This window comes from Drosophila takahashii, chromosome 4 (genome assembly GCF_030179915.1).
Source record: "Drosophila takahashii strain IR98-3 E-12201 chromosome 4, DtakHiC1v2, whole genome shotgun sequence".
In the NCBI taxonomy this organism is placed as follows: Eukaryota; Metazoa; Arthropoda; class Insecta; order Diptera; family Drosophilidae; genus Drosophila; species Drosophila takahashii.
This window is the reverse complement of record NC_091682.1, coordinates 1,243,385-1,266,758: the sequence shown is the minus strand read 5'-3', so window position 1 is coordinate 1,266,758 and position 23,374 is coordinate 1,243,385. Positions and strand designations below refer to the sequence as shown.

Sequence of the window (23,374 nt, the reverse complement as noted above, 5' to 3'; positions counted from 1 at the left end):
GGGGTGTTGTAGGCCTAGCAAACTATTTTGTATGGAAATTGTTGTTGGAAATGCTTACACTTTTACACTTTTCAAACGTTTGCAACGCAATGGAATACCCTAAATGAGTTTCAGTTATTAGTTATACCCGTTATTCGTAGACCATTCGTACAAAAGTATGTAACAGATAGAAGGAAGTATATATATTATTGATCAGGACCACTGGTCGAGTCAATCTAGCCATATCCGTATGAACGCTGAGATCTCTAAAACTATAAAAGCTAGAAAGTTCTGTCTGTCTGGCGCACACCTCTTTAAAGATTTCGGAAAATCAAATGTTGTAGTGTAGTGTAGTAATACCTATCAAAATGTAGAATTTTAAAATTGGACCATTCATATTAAAGTTATGACCAAATAATACAATTTAAGCAGTGCAAGCAGTCGCTTTGCTGTATGCGTATCTTCGTCTCCCTCGCACTTTCCTTAGCACCTCTTGTTTAGAAGCTAGACTTAGTCAGCGTTTTTGCGTTTTCGAGGTGTAGCTTCTAAACTAATGACCGGAACTCAACGATAAGTATTCAAAAGTTAATTCGCCAAAATCGGTTTATCAGAACACAAGTTAGAAAAAAAGCCTCAAAAACGTTTTTTCCACTTAAAAACAAGAGAGAACGCAATAGACGAGTTCCTCGATTTTTAAATACCCGTTACTCAGCTTAACAACTTTAATATAAATATGCCTTCTTGTATGTTTTTTGCGCGCCTCATTTCAAATATTTTACGTAAATGCAAAATGTATTCCAAATTAGAGTGACCAGCTTTTTTCCAGCACCAGCTGGAGTGTTGAACACGCGTGCCATCTATGGCACGGAATTGGTACTGTTTATACAGAAAACTGTGGGCGCCACGGCTTTTTGGGGTGTGTGGGCGTTAGAGGGGGCGTGGCACCTTGATAAAATAAACTTCCCTAGAATATGTGTGGAAAATCTCTTCTAGCTTTTGTAGTTTCCGAGATCTCAGCGTTCATCGGAACGGACAGACAGACAGACGGACAGACGGACATGGCTAGATTGACTCGGCTAGGGATACTGATCAAGAATATATATACTTTATGCGGTCGGAAACGCTTCTTTCTAGCTGTTACATACTTTTGCACGAATACAATATACCCTTTTCCTCTACGAGTAACGGGTATAAAAGGTGATGAAATTATTCTTCCGTTGGCCTTCTATTCAAAAATGTTCCTATGCAAAAAATATGAAAGCAATTTAACACTTTAAAACTATTTAAACCGAGTTATGTTTACTTCTTTGTAAAGACCTTATTAAATAATTACCTAAGAATGTAGCAAATGTAATTTTATTCACATTTGTACCGAAAAGCTAAATAAAAACCACTTACTCTTGGCGATTTAGCTATGTGGAGTTTGGAAGGTAATCTACAGCTCCCAACGCGTATAAGGAAAGACAATAACCTTCACCTCGATAAGAATTATATTAATAAAAGACAGAAAGACAGGTGGAAGAGAAAGTCGTGAATCATATTGTTTAAGCATTTCCATTCGTTCAAAAAATATGAGACACGTGTAGGAAAGAGCAAGAGAATCAATTGATTTAAATATTTAATGATCTTTTAATATTATCAATGCAATTTAAATTTTAAAACAAAAAATTCTGTAAGAAAATATCTTAAATCTGTTGTGAAAATGTAAATGAAAAGTTCTTTTAGCAAAAAGATATCAGTATTATCCTGAATTTGCATTTAAACGAATCCTAGCTGCAAAGCACACATTCTCCTACTTACGAATATATCTAGTGGTTGTATGTGTAAAACACGCAATTTTTTGCTTATATATTATATATATATATATATTTCGCGTGTGTGTGTACGCAGCGGAGTGTATTAATGTTTTCTTTTCTTTTTTACAAATCAACAGTGTGTCAATAACTCAACGTTTGAAAACCAATATATAGTTTGGAAAAATGTCGTCTTAGGTGATAGGTGATAAACAAAGACGTTTTATTCTGTATGAAATACATATATCAGATTTAACCTTATTTTCACAATCAGTTTTACATACCGTAGTCTAGCCTCCCAGTCTCTTTGATCTCTCCAATCGGAATAAATTTGAGCGTGAGATTTTGGCTTACAATTCACCATTTCGTGTGTCCGCATTTAGCTTTACAACATAATCTCTTTAACGATTTACAACATCGATAACAAATACTGAAATACTTGGCGCTACATTTAAATTTACTAAAAGTTGAGCGTAATGTTAATCCGTTCCACGACATCCCCACCCCGGTGAAACAGCTGCATTCACCACATCCAGAATAGCCAATCTGGAGATGGGACGCATGATTAACTTAGCTTGATCGCCATTGGTAATGCGCACCGCCGCTCGTCGTGGTACTCTATTCGCTCCCGGGTACAATTCCTCCACGACGCCTTTCCTCCATTCTCGGCGAGGGATGGCCGGTTCACAGATGTACACGAGATTCCCTGTGCGCATAGGCTCGATATGCTCGCACCATTTCTCTCGGCGAACAAGCGTTGGTAGATACTCATGTACCCAACATTTCCAGAATCGATCTCTCAACATCCGTGCGATACGCCACTACTTCCTAGTAGCGCACTTGACAGGCTGCTCTCCACGATCTCCAGGAAGGTGATTGGAAGGTGAGTAAGCGGGCGAGAATTAACAATATTCTCCGCCTCAATAAGAAAGCTCTCCAAAACGTGTTCCTTAGGTGCCACCTCCTTCACAGTATGCGCGAGCACCTTTTTCACACATTGGACCATCCTTTCCCAGATGCCGCCAGCAGCTGGGTTCGCGAGACAGTTAAAAATCCATTCGATACCTTTGGATGACAGCTCATCCTGGATCTTTTCGGGTTCGAAGTCTTCATCGAACTTTCTGGCCTCCAATAAAGTTCTTTCCATTGTCGCTCCTCAATCTGACCACCGATCCACGGCGGCACATAAATACGCATCCCGTGCCAAAGTAGTAGCGTAGACAGCAGAAATCTCTCACATAATTCATTTCCAGCCTCCAGCTCTCAAACGCTTTGGCTAACTCATCCGGCAACGGCTCGTCCCACTGAACTCCTCTCCGCCAAATCTGACTCATCAACAATTTGGCGGTTACCATGGAGCAGCTCAAGAATCCTATCGGGTCGAATGTCGACATGACCAGACTTAGGAATTCTCTCTTGGTCGCTGGGTGCCAGTACATGCATAATATTTTCTCCTACGCTTCATTCCATTCAAGGTTTTTATTGGATCCTAGTGGGTTCAAAGCCTTGACCACACTTTCCGAACTTGATGAGAAGCGGCACAAATCGAATCCGGCTTCAGCATTAATTTTCCTTACTCGTGCTGATACAGCGATAGCTTCTTTCTCGTCCGAGAAACTATCCACGTAGTCATCTACATAGTGATACTCATTGATGGCCTGAACCGCGCGAGGATCGGCTTGGGCGTATCTTGAAGCGTTTATGGTCTTCACATGATGCGCTGAGCACGGCGAACAAGCGGCTTCGAACGTCATCACCACCATGTCGTACAGATCTGGATCTCGCCGGTCATGTCCATTCCTCCACAGGAATCTCTGGGCGCATCTATCCTGGGGCTGTACCTGATGAAACAGCTCCTTTATGTCTGCGCAGACCCAGACTGCTCCTTCCCGAAAATGGAAGAGCACGGCTGGCAGCGACTTGAACTGTTGTGGGCCTTTGAGTAGAACTGAGTTCAAAGACGTATTGCCCACTTTGGCTGCGGCATCGAAGACTAGACGGAAGTGCGGCAGGTACCAGGTCTTGTCCCGGTTATCGGCTGCCACTTCCTGCTGCTCTAGGCGTCGTGCATAACCCTTGTTGACGTAGTCCTCCATGATCGACTTGTAAGCCAGTGCAAAGCTGTCATCCCGTCTCATCTTCCTTTCAATGCCAACAAGTCTCTTGAGTGCCATGTTATAGCTGTCTGGCAGGCTCACTTTATTATCTTTCCACAGCAATCCAGTTTGGTATCGTTGGCCCACTCGCCTAGTCGTCTCGTCCAGGATTCCCAAAGCCCGTGCGTCGCCACTAGCTGCGACTGGTGGCGCCGGCTTCACTCCGAAATTCTCTATTTCGAAATAGTCGCTGACCATCTTCTCGAGATGATCATACTGTGGGATGGCTAGGAGGCACGATCTCTGGATTGGTGACCCCATCTGACTTCTTACTGGCCCAAAAACCACCCATCCTAGTTTGGTGGCGGCTGCATAGCGTCCTCCGGCTCCGAAGCTCCTATTTTGCATGGGTATGGTGCGCATGGTCTAGTCCAATTAAAATCCTCGGGACCGCATTACGATACGGCTTCATCGGCAGGCGTGCAGAAGCCTTTGCCGCTTTGACATCTTCCCGACGCAGACTTTGCATCGGAAGATTGAGGTTAGAGACCGCATACATATTTTTCAAACCATGTCGTTTTGGTCTGCCCACTCCACTTTCTTTCGAGTGAGCTCCTCGTCGATCAGGGTCACGGACGAACCTTCCTCGAACAGCGCGTAGGTATCCAGCTGCGTATTCTCCCCGTACAGCGTCACGGGCAAAATACGGAATAGTAAGTGTCCTTCATCCGGATCGACGCAACTTAAGTTCCGATGTGGCATTCCATTCCCGTCACTTGGCTGACGGCCAAGATAACGTAGGCGGACTTCTCTGGGCCAGATCATCTGGCTGATGTACTTGTGTGTCACCCTTTCTCCGGTCAGCGCCCGCATGTACCATGCGACCGCGATCGCTCCTTTCATTTGGCCATGGTCGACCGTGGAGTTGCGATGGCCGTGTGGGGTTGCCTCATCTGGCATCTGACGTTACACTTCCCGTTCCTCTTGCAGAACCTGGACATGTGACCGCTCTCCAGGTACGAGAAACAAATCCGATGCTTTCTTGCAAACTCCATACGGGCAGTTGGAGTAGCATGGTTGAAATCCTTACAGTCCTTGATCGTGTGTTGCCCCTCGCAAATTGGGCAACTCCTGGGATGATCTTCAAATCGATCCTGATCCTTCTGACTGGTGCTGGCGTGCAATACGCTACGGTTAGGATCCTTGCTGTCGCCGCTCGTAATAGTGCACACTAATTTAGCGAGTTAATTTAACCGGGTGTATAAGCAGCGACTTGACAGATGCTCGCGCTTCACCCTTCAGCACTTTCATTAGTCTCTGGTTGTTCTCCAGCGCAGTACAATTATACGCCGACGTCGTCTCCATGAACGCACATTCGAATATTTGCCATTCCTCAGGCTAACCTTCGAACTCTGGAAGATCAGTCTGCGCGGTGTCCATCCGATCAACGGGCTCGGCGAAGCTTTTCCGTACGAACCAGTTGATTGCGGGGGTACCATCAGGTTGCTTAGAGGTTCCCGAGGTGCTTGCATGTAGCTTAGAGCTGGCTGCACAGTATCTGTCACGCAGCATGGTGTGGAATAGCTTAGCGTTGTACTGTTTGTACTGAGTGTGAGCCCTATTGCCAGATTTCCATTCGATTGTAGCGGCAGGCTTCCACTCAATAATGGCGGCAACTGTTCATGTAAAACTGGCGTCACTGACTCAGCCAAATTCGGCGCCAGACTTTTAATCAACAATGGCGGCAGATTTCCACTCAAGTTCTGCCCTGGCGTTTCATTCAAAGATGTCGCCGCACCGCTCGCTCCTATACCGCTTGATCCGTTTCTAACGGGATCCCTCGCGGCTGCATCTTGCCCTTCACCTGACCTCGCCTTTTGAAGCTCCCTTTCCAAGGTTGTGATCCTCTTCATCAGCGCCGCAAACTTGGCTGTTGTGGCGTCCGTATCCTGGCCTGATCCATCAGGCTTTGAACCACCACTTGGGTTTAATCCCGGTTGCTTTGGAGTCCGTGGCCGCTGCGGCTCATCGCCAGATAAGCCCGGCGCATTCCTCGGAGTGTCGGCTGATGTGGTCGCGGTGGTCGTAGTTGCAGTTGCGGTAGCTCTCGTCTGTTCAATTCGGGGGCTCCGCCGGGGTGAATGTGAAGTCGGCATTGCACGATAAAGGAGTGCAGTCTAGCCTCCCAGTCTTTTTGATCTCTCCAATCGGAACAAATCTGAGCGGGAGATTTTGGCTTACAATTCACCACTTCGTGTGACCGCATTTAGCTTTACAACATAATCTCTTTAACGATTCACAACATCGATAACAAATACTGAAATACTTGGTGCTACATTTAAATTTACTAAAAGTTGAGCGTAATGTTAATCCGTTCCACGACAGAAAGCAACTCTCCGAAAAAACTCTAGTGTTTTCTGGGACCCATCTGATTCGCACGTTACGGTTACGTTTCGTTTCCAAATTGCAGTAGTCTGAAAGCAAGTGGAGTTCGACTATTTTTGGAACACTAGTATTGCCCAAAAAAGGTATTCAGGGAATTCCCTAAACTGTTGAATTGCTGAATTGTTGAATTTTGGTCAGCTGTTAATCAGCTGTTCCATACAAAGTCAACTCTAAGAAATTTAAGCAATTTAACTGCCTCGGGGCTGTTGAAAATGTTGTTGAATTGCTGAAAAGCCAGAGTTCTCACCTTTTTTATTAAACTCAACTCAAACTGGACTCAACACATGCACACTAGGGTGGACTTCTTTAAGGTCAACTGAGCTCAGCATCTTAAATGGTACGTTTCTGTGTCCAATAAAGTTATGCAAAAACAGAAAAATTTTATTTCATCGTTTAGGCGGTGCGCAATGGCCTTAAAGTTTCGCTAAAAATTAAGTGTAAAACTAGGAATTTACCCCATTCCATTTCTTGTCAGATTTTAACATGTCAACTTTTTGGTTTCGCTCGTCAAGTAGAGTAGTAGAGTCAAGTAGAATTGTATTTCATGAATATTAACAGTTGGACGTAGCCTAGCCAGTAGAGCTTCAGTCTCCGAACAAAAAGGACCGAGTTCGATCCCCGACTCACCATTTTTTTTTTGTGACTCACAATGAAATAGAGATTCTATTTTACAATTTTAAAGATTAACTATCACTTTTGCGTTCGCCAATAAAAATTTTCGTCAAAGAAGAAAACTCTTATTTTTCAGAGACCGTAATATTTATAAGTTGTACTCTAAAAGTCCTTGATTATTCGTTATTATTGTTATTTTTAAGTTGTAATTGTCTCCCAGGGACTCGAATTTTATCATCGACTTCATCCCTTGTTAAAAAGCTCGGGAAAGTGATTAAGATACTTTTTAAAATACTGTCAAAGTATAAAATTAAGTCTACGGCATCTAGATGAATCTGAAATGTGCGTAATAAACTTTAAAGCCGTTGCGCACCGCCTAAAACTAATTATTTTTTACTTTTTCTTTCTTTAATGGATTAAGGATACAAAAAGGCTATATATGAAGGGGTGAGAGCATGGCCTTAGAAATTTCATACAAAATAAGTCCACCCTAATGCACACACATTAACACACACGAACAGCGTTTCATATAATTTATTTGTTGAATTGTCGCTATATCGTACGATGCCGTTGGGGCAGGAGGCAGCAGACTTGTATAACCGCCGGTTATAACTGAAAAATCATCTTTGTAATCGATTTGAGGAGAGATATATAAGGAGAAAAAACAACTTACTTCAGAAAAGCTTTAGGTCACTACGAGTGATCGAACCCACGGCCTCTCGAGTTGGAGTCTAACGCTCTAGCACTGCACCGCAGTCCCATCGCGCTTAGCAACGTACAAACACTGTACACATCTTATTTTCTTGCGGTCTAAGTTATACAAACAAAAACTTGTATTTTTTTGCTGATCGCTGGGATACTGCGGGCCGTTTCTTAGCACGATTAGCATAAATTAGTCTTTAAACTGAGAATTTCCATATGTATTTAGGGTTTTAAGACTACTTTAAATTTAACATGCGGACGAAAAAACTTAATTAGTCATAAAAACTCTAATAAAAAAACAAGAAAGGAAGTTAACTTCGGCCAGCCGAAGTTTATATACCCTTGCAGGTATGCCTACTTAAAATGTTGTTTTTACATTGCCAAAAATTAAAACGCCTACTTTCTTTAAAGTTACAATGGTTTTTCTATTATTTTTTTGATTATTCCTATGGGAGCCATAAGATATAATGGTCCGATCCGGCTCTTTCCGAAATATGTACTACCTGCAACCTTTTGGGAAAGTTTCATCGATATAAGATATAGTGGTCTTATCCGGCTCTTTCCGAAATATGTACTACCTGCAACCTTTTGGGAAAGTTTCATCGCGATAGCTTTAAAACTGAGGATCTAGTTCGCATAGAAACGGACAGACGGACATGGCTAGATGGACTCGGCCATTGATGCTGATCAAGAATATATATACTTTATGTGGTCGGAAACGTCTCCTTCACTGCGTTGCAAACATCTGACTGAAATTATAATACCCTCTACAAGGGTATAAAAAGTGTTGACTCATACAGGAATTGAATCCTCGACCTGTATTTTTAAGCAGCAAAGCTGAAAGTGCGAGTGCTTAGACCGCTGGGCTACCCATTCTAACTCACTTGTTTTGACCTGTCAACTACACACACATGTACATTAGGGTGGACTTATTTTGTATGAAATTTCTAAGGCCATGCTTTCACCCCTTCATATATAGCCTTTTTGTATCCTTTATCCATTAAAGAAAGAAAAAGTAAAAAATAATTCGTTTTAGGCGGTGCGCAACGGCTTTAAAGTTTATTACGCATATTTCAGATTCATCTAGATGCCGTAGACTTAATTTTATACTTTGACAGTATTTTAAAAAGTATCTTAATCACTTTCCCGAGCTTTTTAACAAGGGATGAAGTCGTTGATAAAATAACAATAATAACGAATAATCAAGGACTTTTAGAGTACAACTTATAAATATTACGGTCTCTGAAAAATAAGAGTCAATATCGTTGTATCCTAAGCCAGCATTCCTTCGACGAAAATTTTGATTGGCGAACGCAAAAGTGATAGTTAATCTTCAAAATTTTAAAATTAAATCTCTATTTTATTGTGAGTCACAAAAAAAAAATGGTGAGTCGGGGATCGAACTCGGTTTTTTTTTTTTCGGAGACAGAAGCTCTACTGGCTAGGCTACGTCCAACTGTTAATATTCATGAAATAAATTTCTACTTTACTCTTTTATTCGAGCGAAACCAACAAGTTGACATGTTAAAATCTGACAAGAAATGGAATGGGGTAAATTCCTAGTTTTACACTTAATTTTTAGCGAAACTTTAGGGCCATTGCGCACCGCTTAAACGATGAAATTAAATTTTTCTGTTTTCGCATAAATTTATTGGACACAGAAACCTACCATTTAAGATGCTGAGCTCAGTTGACCTTAAAGAAGTCCACCCTAATGTACATAACATGTTTTACATGTATGTATCCATTTATTGCGTCTTAAAATTTTCGTCATAAAATTTCGCCCTAAAAAATAGGGCAAATTTGCCTTTTTGAATAAACTAACCCTAAAAAAAATTTTCCATGGTGATTTTTCGTATATTTAGGGCTAGCCACCCGTATAATAAAAAAAATTTTCGTAGTTTTAGAGCGACCTCGGTTTTAGGGCGACTTTTCTAGTATTTAGGTAAAAATTTCTATATGTGCAGGGTGCGTGTTTTTTTATGCAGACGAATTTGAGAACGATCAAAACGTGGTTTCGAGAAAAACGCATCTAAACATGCGACATGTAAAATACACATAGATCACTTAGTTTAATGCTCACTCTATCGGTGCCGTTCCAGGGATTCTAGATTCTGCGTGCTTATTTAAAATTTTGTTTTCAAGTTGTCAAAAATCAAAACGCCTACTTTCTACAAAGTTACAGTGAAATTTCTTATATTTGTTTTACTATTCCTATGGGAGCCTTAAGATATAGTGGTCCGATCCGGCTCGCTCCGACATATGTACTACCTGCAATAGAAAGAAGACATGGCTAGATGGACTCGGACTCCACGAACCATTTCTAGTTTTCCATGTTAATTGGGTGCTCCTGAGTAAAAGTCCCATACAAACTTATGTCCCATCACCTACAGGTTCCGCGGTAGGTTCCTGTGTAATCTTTACCTACACACATCTACACCGATGGATCGAAACTCGATGGTCAGGTGGGGGAGGGATCTACTCTCAAACACCTGATGCTCAACATCTAATTCAGACTCCCTAATCACTGCAGCGTCTGGACATCAAAATTGTCAATCCACTCAGTTAGTCAAGCGGCACTTCGCTCGCTCGACTTTATATTATTTTATTCTTCCAATGGTTATGACCAGGCTTAAAAATTAGACTGGGTCGACTTGTATGGGCCTAAAACATAGAATTATAAATAATTATAAATCGTAGGGGGAAACGTATTCTATGAAGAATTCTAACCAATATTGCAGAAGAAACTATATCTTAAAAACAACGTTTGACCCTCCTTATTTGCAAAAGAAAAAACCGAGTTTTGATGAAAAATATCCGAGTAGCCATAAATTTTATACACTGAAATGGTCGCAAAAATATTAATAATTCGTTTGGGCGGAAAACAATCCCTGGGCATTTCTAAGCAATTTTGTCAAAGAGATTATATGCTTACACACAAAAAAAATTGCTTGGTAAAATTGACCAATGAAGATAGTTCAGTAACTATAAAAAATAGTACTTTAACAATAAAAATAGTCGTCCGTGTATTTGTTTTTGCTGTGCGTACTATTAAATAGTTAAACTTCTATTAAAATAGTTATGCTTACGGGTATGTGTATTTTGTTTTTGTACCTTGAAACTATTTTAAATAGTTGTTTATTTATGAACATTAGTTACCCTAACGTAACAATTTTCTTAGTAGAATTGACAATTTTTGAGATTGGGGACTGTTTGACAATTATTTCAGTTGATTTTACCAAGTTTTTTTTTTGTGTGTAAAAGAGTGCAAGAGAAAAATACTGGTATTTCGTTTTACTTTTCAGAAAAATATCATAGTAGCTGATAAATATTTATCAATTTTAAATTCTTCCCTTTGTTAAAATTTTTTGTTTCCCTTTAAAGCATTTGTTCAATACTTTTATTTTGTATATTCGTAACGGCTACTATGATATTTTTCTTATTTTTCTGTCCGTATTAACGCTGAGATCTCGGAAACTATAAAAGCTAAAAGATTGGCATATTGCATGCAGATTCTAGGAGTTCTTACGCAGCGCAAGTTTGTTTCAAAAGGGTGCCATGCCTCCTCTATCGCACAATCGCTTATATACGATTTTAAAAATTTCAATATTTTGGAAAAGTAAAAATGCAGTTTTATTGTGTTTATCAATACCTATCGAAATGTTAATTTTTTAAATCGGACCATTCGTTAAAAAGTTACGGCGGATCAAAGTTTTTATCTCCATCTCCTTCGCACTCCCTTTAGGTAAGTAACGGGTATCTGATAGTCGGGGCACCCGACTATAGCGTTCTCTCTTGTTTTGTTTTAGAATTGCGGAGGGTCAAACGTAATTTCCAAGGTATAGTTTCTTTGAAAATATTTCTTAGAACTGTCCATAGAATATGTTCCGCCCCTATGGTTTGATGACCTCCAAAACGACCCACAATAAAAAAAACAAGAGACAACGCTATAGTCGAGTTGGTGTCCCGTCTATCTAATACCCGTCACTCGGCTAAAGAGAATGCGAGGGAGATGGATATATAACATTTTTTGATTGCGTATAACTTTTTAATGAATGGTCCGATTTGAAAAATGTCTTCCACATTTTGATAGGTATAATTATACACAACAAAATTGCATTCATACTTCTCGGAAATCTTTAAAGGTGTGGGCGCCAGACACATTTTAAAATTGTTAGTGGGCGATTGTGGGCGTTAGAGGGGGCGTGACACTCGGCTAAAATAAACTTGCGCTGCGTAGGAAGCCCAAGAATATGTTTGGAAAACCTCAACCTTCTAGCTTTTGTAGTTTCCGAGATCTCAGCGTTCATACAGACAGACGGACAGACAGACAGGCAGACAGACGAACATAGCTAGATCGACTCGGCTAGTGACCCTGATCAAGAATACATATACTTTATGGGGTCGGAAACGCTTACTCTACGAGTCCCGGGTATAAAAATGGTCAAAAAGACCCTAACCACAAAAATTTGTACAATTTGTCAAGGATATAGGTGTTTGTCCTTTATAATTGTGTGTATTTGTTGTTGTGAAAGTAACTATTTACTTAGTAGAATAGACTATTTTTTGTGGTTGGGGACTGATTGACAATTATAACAGTTGATTTTACCAAGCTCTTTTTGTGTTTATTAAATATACAAAATACTTTACATTTCTTCATTCCGACAATCACAAACAATGTTGTATGCCGAGCGTACATATATTTTAATAATGTTCAATTGTATTATAAAACCATTAGATATAATTCAGTACTATTAGATTATATATTGATTAAAATTGTAAGAAATACGAACTTAATATTTTCCTTTTTTTAAACTCGTTTAGATCCCTACGTAAAGGTTTGGCTTCAGTTTGGAGATAAGAGGGTAGAGAAAAGAAAAACGCCTATATTTACATGTACATTAAATCCAGTATTTAATGAATCATTTAGTTTTAACGTTCCTTGGGAAAAAATTAGAGAATGTTCCTTGGATGTTATGGTAATGGATTTCGATAACATAGGGAGGAACGAGTTAATAGGGCGAATATTATTAGCGGGTGAGAATAAAAATGAAAACTGATCGCAATATTTTATTTTAGGTAACTAATATATTTTTTAATGTCATTTATTTAGGTAAAAACGGTTCTGGAGCATCAGAAACTAAACATTGGCAAGACATGATCTCAAAGCCCAGACAAACTGTAGTACAATGGCATCGTTTAAAACCTGAGTAACTTTAATCTTAATTCAATGACAACATAATAGTAACACCAGTAAGTATATCGGAGAAAACCGTACATGAATGTACATATGTTGATTTATACTTACATACATAGCAATATCATACCAAATTAAAGTAAAAAGGAAAACAATTTAAATCTGCACAAAGCTAATGTTATTATGTTTGAAAAATTAAAATAAAAAAGCCATACAATTTAAACAAAGTAATTGTTCTGATAAGAGCAATAGTTTTATACGTGCTTATCTGTAGAAAAATGTTTTGTAAGAACATTATTAAAAAATATTAACTATTCAATATTGTGAAATTTGTTCAAAAATTGTGTTAGCATCGCAGAGTTTCAATGTGTTCGATCGCCACGAAAGTGATCCCAAACACAAGGATTTTGAGGAAAAAGGCCTGGAAGTTGGAAAAGTGTCTATGTTTGATAATTTTGACTCTTAATACCTAGTTTAGAGTCAAATTACGAGTTAGGGTCGCAATAGTGACTTTTCAACAAAAAATTGCTTTCAGCATAAACAAAAGAATTTAGTAATTCGATTTAGACATCACTAGTTTCAGATTGTTAAAACCTTTCTAACTTTTATAGTTTCCGTAACCTCGACCTTTATAAGGTCAGAAAAGCATTTGCTGCATATTTTTTAAAGAATACAATTTACCAAATACAATATATTCAAATACATTTAATAAAATGTATATTTTAATTACTGTATGAAAACGAAGGTCAATTTTGCAAAATTTGTTAAATACGTTTTGCTAGATTTGTACAATTTATTTTCATTAGGTTTCTATTTTTCACTTGAAATGATTACAAATTAAATCAGTCCAACTCGTATTCGCTAAAAATTTAACATTTTCATACAGACGGCAGTAAATAAATGAACATGGAATTATATTTGGGGAAAGTTCTATTTTTTCAACACCAATTTCGGCATTTTATAAAGTAAACGAAACGGAAACGGTACCAAAGTTGAGTTATTAATTTGTATCAGATAAGAAAGTTGTAAACGTCTATCGGTATATATTTCCGATGTAGACATCTGATAAACTTAATGAAAAACACAGAACTTACTAAAAATGTATATAATACGATTGAATTGTTAAACTATAACATTAAATAGTCTAATAATACGAAAAACACATTGTTACATGGTTTTAAATTAAATAAAATGGAGAAAAAGTTATATTATTCTTACATATTCTTTAATCACATAATGTATTGAATGACAGAAATGTAGGTTATTTAAATAGAAAAGGATTGCATTAGCACAATAAACCACAACATAAACCATTTTTAAAAGTAATTATACAAAAATTAGCCAACCATTGCCGGAATAAGCGTCAACTGCGAGAAAACAAAAATGAGACAGTAAGAGAGAGAGAGAGATGAAAGAATAAAGAAAATATATTTATAATTGATAATTGAAACTGAGTTTAAAAAACGAAAAATCGAAAATACAACCCACCTTGAAATTACATATTTGTTATATACCTGTTAAAATATTATTAACATAATTTATTCATAGCAGCAAATAAAGCATTCAATAAGAGTCAATAACAATGCATGAAATTCCTGGTTGATGGGGTTTTTAGTTTAAGGAACATCTTTATAAAACAAGAAAGGAAGCTACCTTCGGCCAGCCGAAGCTTATATACCCTTGTAGATAAAAGAATACTCACTCGGTGCAGTTCCAGGGATTCCAGATTCAGCGTTTCGATTTATTTCAATTTTGTTTTTAAGTAGTCAAGAATCAAAACGCCTACTTCCTACAAAGTTATATATTTTATATATATATATTTATTTAAAGTTAGCAAATATCTGCCAACATAAACATAGTACCCTACTCACATCAAGTGGAAGGGGGCAGGGACAGGTAAGTTAGGATGTTTGTTACAATTAAATTAACAGAGCATTCCGAGAATATCAAAAAATACAGTTCATTATATTGCGAACATAAAACGCGAAATGGATCATGTAACTCAAAGTTAGTTTTACAAATATCGAGGGCAATTGGTCGAAAGTGCCGAGTAGACCTTACAGGAATGGAGAAACGAATTTGACCAAGAAGGTAGCTTGAATTTACAAGTCCAGTAATTAATTTGTGCAGGAACATAACACCATGGCACGTTCGACGATCCTTGAGGGAGGGCAGGTTAAGTAGACGCAGTCTATCCACGTACGATGGCAGGTGTCGATGTGTTTCCCAGTTTAAACCACGTAGAGCAAACAAAAGGAACTGTTTCTGTACCGACTCGATAAGGTCCTGATAAATGGTATATTGGGGTGACCAAACACACGAGCAGTATTCAAGAATTGGACGAACCAAGGAAATGTATAAATGTTTTGTGGTGTAGGGGTCCTCAAATTCCTTCGACCAACGCTTAACAAAGGCAAAAACGCCTTTTGCTTTACTAACTATTATACCAATGTGATTAGAGAAATTTAAGTTGTGGTTGAATAACACTCCAAGGTCTGTAACGGAATTTATGCGTTCAAGTTCATTCGACCCAAGTTACAATGAATTTTCTTATATTTGTTTGGGAGCCTTAAGATATAGTGGTCCGATCCCGCTGGCTCCGACATATGTACTACCTGCAATAGAAAGAAGACCTTCGGGAAAGTTTCATCGCGATAGCTTTAAAACTGAGAGACTAGTTCGCATAGAAACGGACAGACGGACAGACGGACAGACGGACATGGCTAGATAGACTCGGCTATTGGTGCTGATCAAGAATATATATACTTTATGTGGTCGGAAACGTCTCCTTCACTGCGTTGCAAACATCTGACTGAAATTATAATACCCTCTACAAGGGTATAATAAAGGTATTTACTGGCTAATTTTGGCTACCTATCTTTGGTCACGTAGTTACGTTAAGCCACGACAATAAGCATTATTGAATACGAATTGCAGCCAATCCGCGATCCCACTGAAAAATTACATGATTGGACACCCGAACAGGTAATCCACCTTTAAAGTTAAAACAACCACCTTTTAAGTTAAAACAACAACAAAAATTGACTTTAGTGCTCAATTTGTTTCCCATAAATATACATATCAGGGATATCAGATATATTATTGCCTTGTTTTAAATGTAGGGGAGAGTGGGGCAATTTCGTCACTGGGGCAATTATGTCACCTGCAATATCTTGGAATCCATAAGTCGTAAAAATATATAATTATTGTTTTAGTCCTTCAAGACAGCATGACACAACCAATGCATTTTTTTTTGCACAAAAGGTCAAGATAATCAAGCTATAATATTAAATGTCTTTTAATAGTTCAAAAGCTACATTTAGTTCTCGACGAAATTTTTTCTGTATGCCACAATTGAAAAGGGATAAGATACAGTTTTTTTTATATAATACACAGTGCTATAATGTGCATTTCTGCGTTAGTGATTTTTAACTTCGCGCATAATTTCGGAAGAAAAATAATTATTTCTAAAAAAGTACTGTGTGGGGAAATTTCGTCACCCTATGCTTAGGGTAAATTCGCACCTATTTTAAATACATATTTTTTTATTTGACGAGCTTGCTAACGAACAGACTACCAGCAGCAGCAACAAATATAGGACGTCAACAAAAATGGTACGTTTGATCAGTGTAGCATATTTACAGGCGTTAAACTCCCTACAATTTTTAGGTGACGAAATTGCCCCAGTGGTGTGTCCATTTTACCCCCCTATGTGGTGGGATTGCCCCAGTATATTGGTTTTACTTTTTAATTTTTTATAAAACACCAAGGTTATTAAAAAAAGGGGAATGTCACATTTTAAAGCTTGGTGCTAACCGCATTTAACAATAAAAATAAAAATATGATAACGTTTCTCAAGATGGACAAAAAATAGCTTTAAAAAAAATTCTGACAAAATTGCCCCACTCTCCCCTACTTTTTAGGGCCGTTTTTTCGTCCGTTTGGTTAATTTAAAATAGGGTTAAAACATTGAAATCGCATAGGAAATCAGAGTTTTAACCCTACTTTAAATTTAACATTTTGGATTTCAAAACCTGAAAGTACTCATCAATACGATTTCAGTTCCATATTACGTTCTTCTGGAGAAGCACGCGGTTGGATATTATAGTGATTTAAAAATGTAAATTAAACATTAACTATAGCTCAAGAGTCCATTGAATTTTTATTTGAATGTATTAAGGTTTATTATAGGTATTGACCCAAGGATTAAAAGTGGCGAACAACGGTTATTGGAAAAGTGCAGCTATCGTGAGATTGTATTTTAATACCAAACGCTATGTTTTATTTAAACTTTTGTGTCTACAGTTTTATATTCACTGTTTTAACCAAATGTAATAACTTGTTGTACCTTTCTATTTCTTGACCTAAAATAATTAAGATACATTGAGGTACATTTATAAATCAATTTTTACAGAAAATCTTAAAGGGGGAAGAAATCGAATTTTCTGGAATTTTTTTTTGCCAACTGAAAAAGCCAATTGAAAATTTCGTTTCGAATTCCCAAGTTAAACTGCGGTTTCCGAAAAGTTCCGCGACGCAAGGATTCTTAGCAAAAGGACCTCAAAGTTCGAAAATTGCTGAAATTGGCCAACTTTCCAGAGCTCTCAGAGGCAAACTGATACATTGGTTGGTTCGATGTTAAAGTTTTTTAAAAGATACACTCTTTATCTTTCAAGCCCTATACTTAGAATTATTTTATGATTTTTTTAAGGCAGAAACTAATTCTAGAAAACATAGTCAAAAAACATAAAAGTATACAGCTGCGGTTAAAATAGTAGTAGTGTTGCCGCTTTGTGTATTTAAAAGTTTGTTGTTGTATTTGATAATTCCTGGTAATATTGTATTGATTATAATTTTACTATTAGACTAATTGGATAAAAAAAGTTACAACATCAAACTTTTAAAAACACGTCAAGGAACTTTTTGGAAAAGGCAGTTTAACTTGGGAATTCGTAACAAATCCAAAAATATAGCATCCATTAAGGTAAATTTATGATGCTGCATAGTGTAATTTTTGATCTAGAACAAAAAAATCAAGTTTGATTAATTTCTATACATCAGCAGCTATCGATACCCTTAGGATTTTTTTTTATAATGATGGACGTTGATGCACTACGAGCAGTACAAACAAGTGGCCCAACGATACCAAGCACGTGCTTGTTACGCGCGGGACCCTTTATCAATTAGGGCAAAAATGCGAGTTCGCGAGGAAAAGACATGAAACCAAATACTACAAATACTACAACTAAGATTGAAGCAAATGAGATAAAATTTTAGTTTTTAATACGGGGATAGATGTTGAAGTGCAAATTAAATGATAAAGATTGTTATAATTTTTACATAGAACACGAAAAGGCTCATGCAGAGTAAAATTTGATGTACATCGAGACAAATTAAGAGGGTAATAATTTCGTGTTAGTCTAACGGGAACATTAAAAGTTAAACGGTTTACCAGTTCTACGGAATCAATATCACCTCTTATAAGATTTTGCATAAAAATAGTACCAAGCATTATTCTACGGTTTTCAAGTGTAGGTAAATTAAGCAATAGTTATCTACTCTGGTAGGAAGGTAGCCTTACGTTTTGATCCCAGTTCAAACTACGAAGGGCAAAAAGAAGAAATTTTTTTTGCACCGACTCAATACGGTCGATGTGCACTTGATATTGTGGACTCCAAACTGAAGAACAATATTCCAAAATAGGACTGACAAGGGAGGTAAATAATAATCTGGTTGTATAAGGGTCATCAAATTCCTTTGACCAACGCTTTATAAACCCAAAAACACTCATAGTTTTATTGACAGTGGCCATTATGTGGCAATCAAATTTAAGTTTTGGGTCGAGAAGAACACCTAAATCGTTAATTGAATATATACGGTCGAGTGGTGTATTTTGAAGAGAATAACTAACAAACGTAGGAGTGCCCCTATAAAAAGTCATAACGTTGCATTTAAGGCAGTTCGGATTTAAAAGGTTGTACTCACACCATCCCTGAAAACAATCAATATCTGACTGTAAGTTGAAACCGGACCCTACATCTTTATATGATAAACAAAGCTTAACATCGTCAGCGTACATTAGTACACGAGAATGAGCTACGATAGAGGGAAGATCGTTAATAAACAAAGTAAACAGCAAAGGGCCTAAATGACTACCTTGAGGAACTCCAGATGTCACGTTGATCATTTTAGAAACAGCGCTCTTAAATATAACCCTCTGAGTCCTACCATTCAAGTAACTTGAAATCCAAGTTAATAGATTACATGGGAACCCAAGCTGATCTAATTTGAATAAAAGGAGAGAGTGGTTAACAGAGTCAAAGGCCTTACTAAAATCTGTATATATAACGTCAGTCTGCATGTTATTCTTATATCCATTTATTACAATAGATGATAGTTCAAGAAGGTTGGTGGTGGTCGATCTTCGCTTAACAAAACCATGCTGACACGGTGATATTAGCGAGGAACATAAATGCTGCAAATGAGAAGTAATAATACATTCAAATGCTTTAGGAATTGCCGACAATTTAGAAATGCCTCTATAATTCTGGGCATCCGCCTTCGCACCCTTTTCGTGGAGTGGAATAATAAAAGAGTCCTTACAGATAGTTGGAAAAACTGATGATGAAATAGACAAATGAAAAAGTTTAAGAATCGGTTTACAAATGGTTGAAGCACAAAACTTAAGCACACTCCCAGGGAGTCCATCAGGACCGGGAGAATACGTTGGCGTTGTTGTTGCTAAATCCTTTAAAAGAGAACTTTCGGTAATTACAGGGGTAAAAATACAATTAGCCCTATTTAAGTGGTTAGGGTAGGTAGGGTTTGACCAAGCAGCCGAACTATAAGTAGTTTGGAAAAACTCGGCAAATAAATCCGCAATTTCAGAATCCGACGATGCCTCTTTTGAGTTTAAACGTACCGATGAAGGCAATGCCGAAGACTTACGCTTGGCATTAACGAAGTTATAAAACTGCTTCGGATCATTTGAAAACTCGAATTTACATCGATTTAAATACATGGAATAGCAATGACTGTTGAGAACATTAAAATCTGAACGAGCCACAACATATTTCGCAAAATCAGATGGCTTTCCCGTTTTTTTATACTTTTTATAAGTGTTGGATTTAAGATTTTTAAGTCTTTGAAGCTCATTGTTAAACCAAGGAGGCCTGTTTAGCTTCGGAGGAAGACTGTCAGGCACGCATTCGTCAAAAAAAGTGTTTAAAACGCTATAGAAAAGTTCAATTGCACTGTCAATATCCATGCAATTGTACAAATCAGTCCAATTATATTGAGAAATCATGTAGTTTAGTTTATTATAGTCACATTTACGAAAGCATCTCCTTTTAGTTTGAGGAACTAAAGGAGAAAGGGTATCAGTACAGGGGAGGCCAATTGTCAATTCCAAAGTTGGATGATATTGGTCTTCAGGTACAACAAGTGCGTCAATTCTAGCTACAGTGACTTCATGCGGATCTAAAACAAAGACAAGATCTAATTGTCTATTTAATGAATTTCGTATAAAGCTTACTTGCTGTAACGATAATTCTAAAAAGGCCATCCACAAAATCATGGGCGGATAAAGGAGTAGCGACAAGTGAGTCAGTGGGAAGAGACCAAGAGATATTTGGGAGATTAAAGTCACCCAAAACAATCAAAAGGTCTCTGTTGGAAAGAAAGGATAGAACAGATTTTATAGCAGACAGATGGTGCTCATAAATTATTAAATCAGAGCCAGGAGGAATATAAGAGCAGGTTACAAAAATAGATAAGGATTGAATGGAAACTTTGACACTAACAAATTCAATATCGTTAGGGATATGAATGTTAAGCCTCTCCGATGTTAAACTAGAGGAAACGGCAATCAGAACACCACCCCCCCTACGCGGGGAGCGATCGGTCCTGTAGGCGTTAAAGTTCATTGACAAAACTTCAGAGTCAGATATCTCTGGTTTCAGCCAAGTCTCCGTAAAAGCCAAAATATCTTCAGTAAATGCAGAGGAGTCAGCATAAAGCTTTGGTAGCTTCATATTTAGTCCTCTAACATTTTGATAAGCCAAAAATAAACCTGTTAGTTTTTTGGCACAGTGGAAGGCCTATTATTAGGCACAGTGGAAAGCCGATTATTAGGCACAGTGGGAGGCCTGTTATTTGTTCTCGGTTTATTGGGAACAAATTCTTTTATTACCAAATCATCATTAAGCCAAAAGCTTTCAGAAAGTAGTACATTAAACACATCAGGCGGAGCAAATATTTTAAAAGAAGATATCCTACGGGCGTACGAAAATCGAAATTGTTCAACTTCAATGTCCTCGGATGGGAATTTTTCACGTATGAATTCCATAACATCCTCAGATTTGGTATCCGGGGTAAATCTAGAAACAAACAATTGCTTCCTATGTGGAACAACTGAAAGTTTCTTACGCCCCCCAGCAGCAGTCTGAACCTCACTCGGCTGGGACCCAGAAGCGGTTCCTCCTGTATCTACGGTCAGCACCGACTTCTGTGGCTCAGGTTGGCATCCAGAAACAGGGTCACCTCCGGAACTGGCTGTTACCATAGGCACAGGTGGCTCGCTTACCCCTGTGCCGACCGGAACTGCTGCAGCTACCGAGTTCAATGTTTTGTTTTGTTTCACGGTCTTATTAACCGCCCCTGAGCTGGCTTTTTTCCGTTTAGGCGACTCGGTTAATAATAATTTCTTATTATTAAATTGGTCGCAAACTGAGTTGAACCCGTCATTGAGCTGTGTGAAAACTCGTGAAAGGTTTAATAGTCCGTCTCGAGTCTGCCTCATAAAGCTGCTCATTTCGACTGTCATTTCCTTGCAGGACTCACATGCCCACATGAGACCGGTACGCATTTTAATGAAGTCTTTAACTCTGCCAGTAAATCCTGCACATTTGACGTGCATGACCGAATCGCAGAGCCAGCAGATAATAAAAGAATCTTTGGTTGACATCGGAAGAGCACAACTTTTCTTCATACAGATAAGGGCCACTTTAGAGGAAAAAAAGATTATTCAAAGAAATAGAAAATAAAATGTGGAAAATATACCTCGAGTAAATTTGGCACTGGGATCAAATTTCAAAACCGCAAAAAACACGAAACACGAAAGTATAAGAGCGCGAGATCGCGAATTAAGTTGAGAGCAAGAGAGCGCGAGAGAAAAAGTGTTCAATCGACTGAGCGTGGCTTGTGGGGCACCAACAACTAAACGAAACGAACAGTTACAATGTAAAGCGAGTGAGAGAGAGACTATGAGAAAAGCACCCAAGAGTCGACAAGAAATTTGGCAGGTTCCGAGAGAGCGAAATTACAGTTACAATAGAGCGGAATAGAGAGAGAGAAAAAGAGAGAGAATACAAGAGCAAATTTAGAGAGTGCAAAATAACACCAACAAAGCCAAGATATTAAACAAATCTAATGGAAATTGTTAAAATAACTAAAACCACATACCCGTTAAACAGGGAGATCTATTTAAAACACTAACGCGATTGTTAGGCAAACTTTGTTAGTAAGCTAAACACAAAACACTTGCGAAAAAATCACAAAAATAAATCAAAAACTCAGAGCACAGGTAAACACAACCGTTCACAAGCGACGCTAAATCGGATTGTGATATATTGTCGATATTGTCGATATATTGATTTTTTGCCAAATGGTGAGTGATTGAAAAAAAGTTAAATTTTCACGAACAAAAAACGTCACAAAACTGTTGAAAAAAGTAAGCAATATAAAAAAATCATACGAGGATCAATAGATAAAAGTATTTTGAATATACTGTCAAAATTTCAAATCGATCGGTTAAAATTTGTTCGAGTTATGTGTCCGGCAGTCTGAAAATAATTTGTTTCATAAAAAACGCGTTTAAAGGTTTAAGTCGCAGAGTGGAAAATTTCGACACATTGACACTTTAGCCGGACTCTATCTTTTGGTGTGTTATTCTTAAGACCCAAAATAATTTTAAAAGCGAAAATTTTTTGTTTGATTTTTTCCAAATTTTACTCAGATGTCCCCCACAAAAACGCCGTGTGTGGCTTAAATCGTATTATTCCGTATCGTTTCGGCATATGTACTACCTGGTCAAGAATGTCATTTACTTATAATCTTATCGAAGCCCTCAAATAAATATCGAAATAAAACCGCGAACTCTAGGGATGCTATATATGCATTGGTTAAAAATACGTTTACCAAGAAAAAAACATTGGTCCCCAAAAGTAGAGCAACGAAATCTATACGGGAATTCTTAAGCGTCACTAATGAGGGCACCAGGCTCCTTATAAAGTCCTTATAAAGTTAAGGCGATAGTTGGGAGACAGACATGGCTAGATCGACTCGGCTAGTGATCCTGATAAAGAATATATACTTATTAGGGTGGGAAACGCTTTCCTCTACCTGTTTCATAATTTTCGACGAATTCTACGATTAAAGGGTATAATTAAGATACGGACATCATAAAAAAACAAGTTTTTTTGAGTGTGGGTAAAGTAAAAGGTAGCCAATGGCTGCGTTCAGCAGAACAAACTTCATTACTGATTACTGAT

The 23,374-nt window shown here is 37.9% G+C and overlaps 1 protein-coding gene across 4 annotated transcripts in view; it reads left to right on the top strand.

Annotated features, from left to right (window-relative positions):
• Positions 1-14,407, top strand: part of Syt7 (Synaptotagmin 7) — a 30,711-nt gene extending 16,304 nt beyond the window's left edge. For all 4 annotated transcript variants that reach the window (XM_070218009.1, XM_070218007.1, XM_044395357.2 and 1 more), the window contains exons 8-9: positions 12,452-12,664; positions 12,741-14,407. In XM_070218009.1, coding sequence (XP_070074110.1) covers positions 12,452-12,664; positions 12,741-12,841 — 314 coding nt within the window. In that variant the 3' untranslated portion in view covers positions 12,842-14,407. The remainder of the gene's footprint in view (positions 1-12,451; positions 12,665-12,740) is intronic.
• The last annotated feature ends 8,967 nt before the right edge of the window (positions 14,408-23,374 follow it).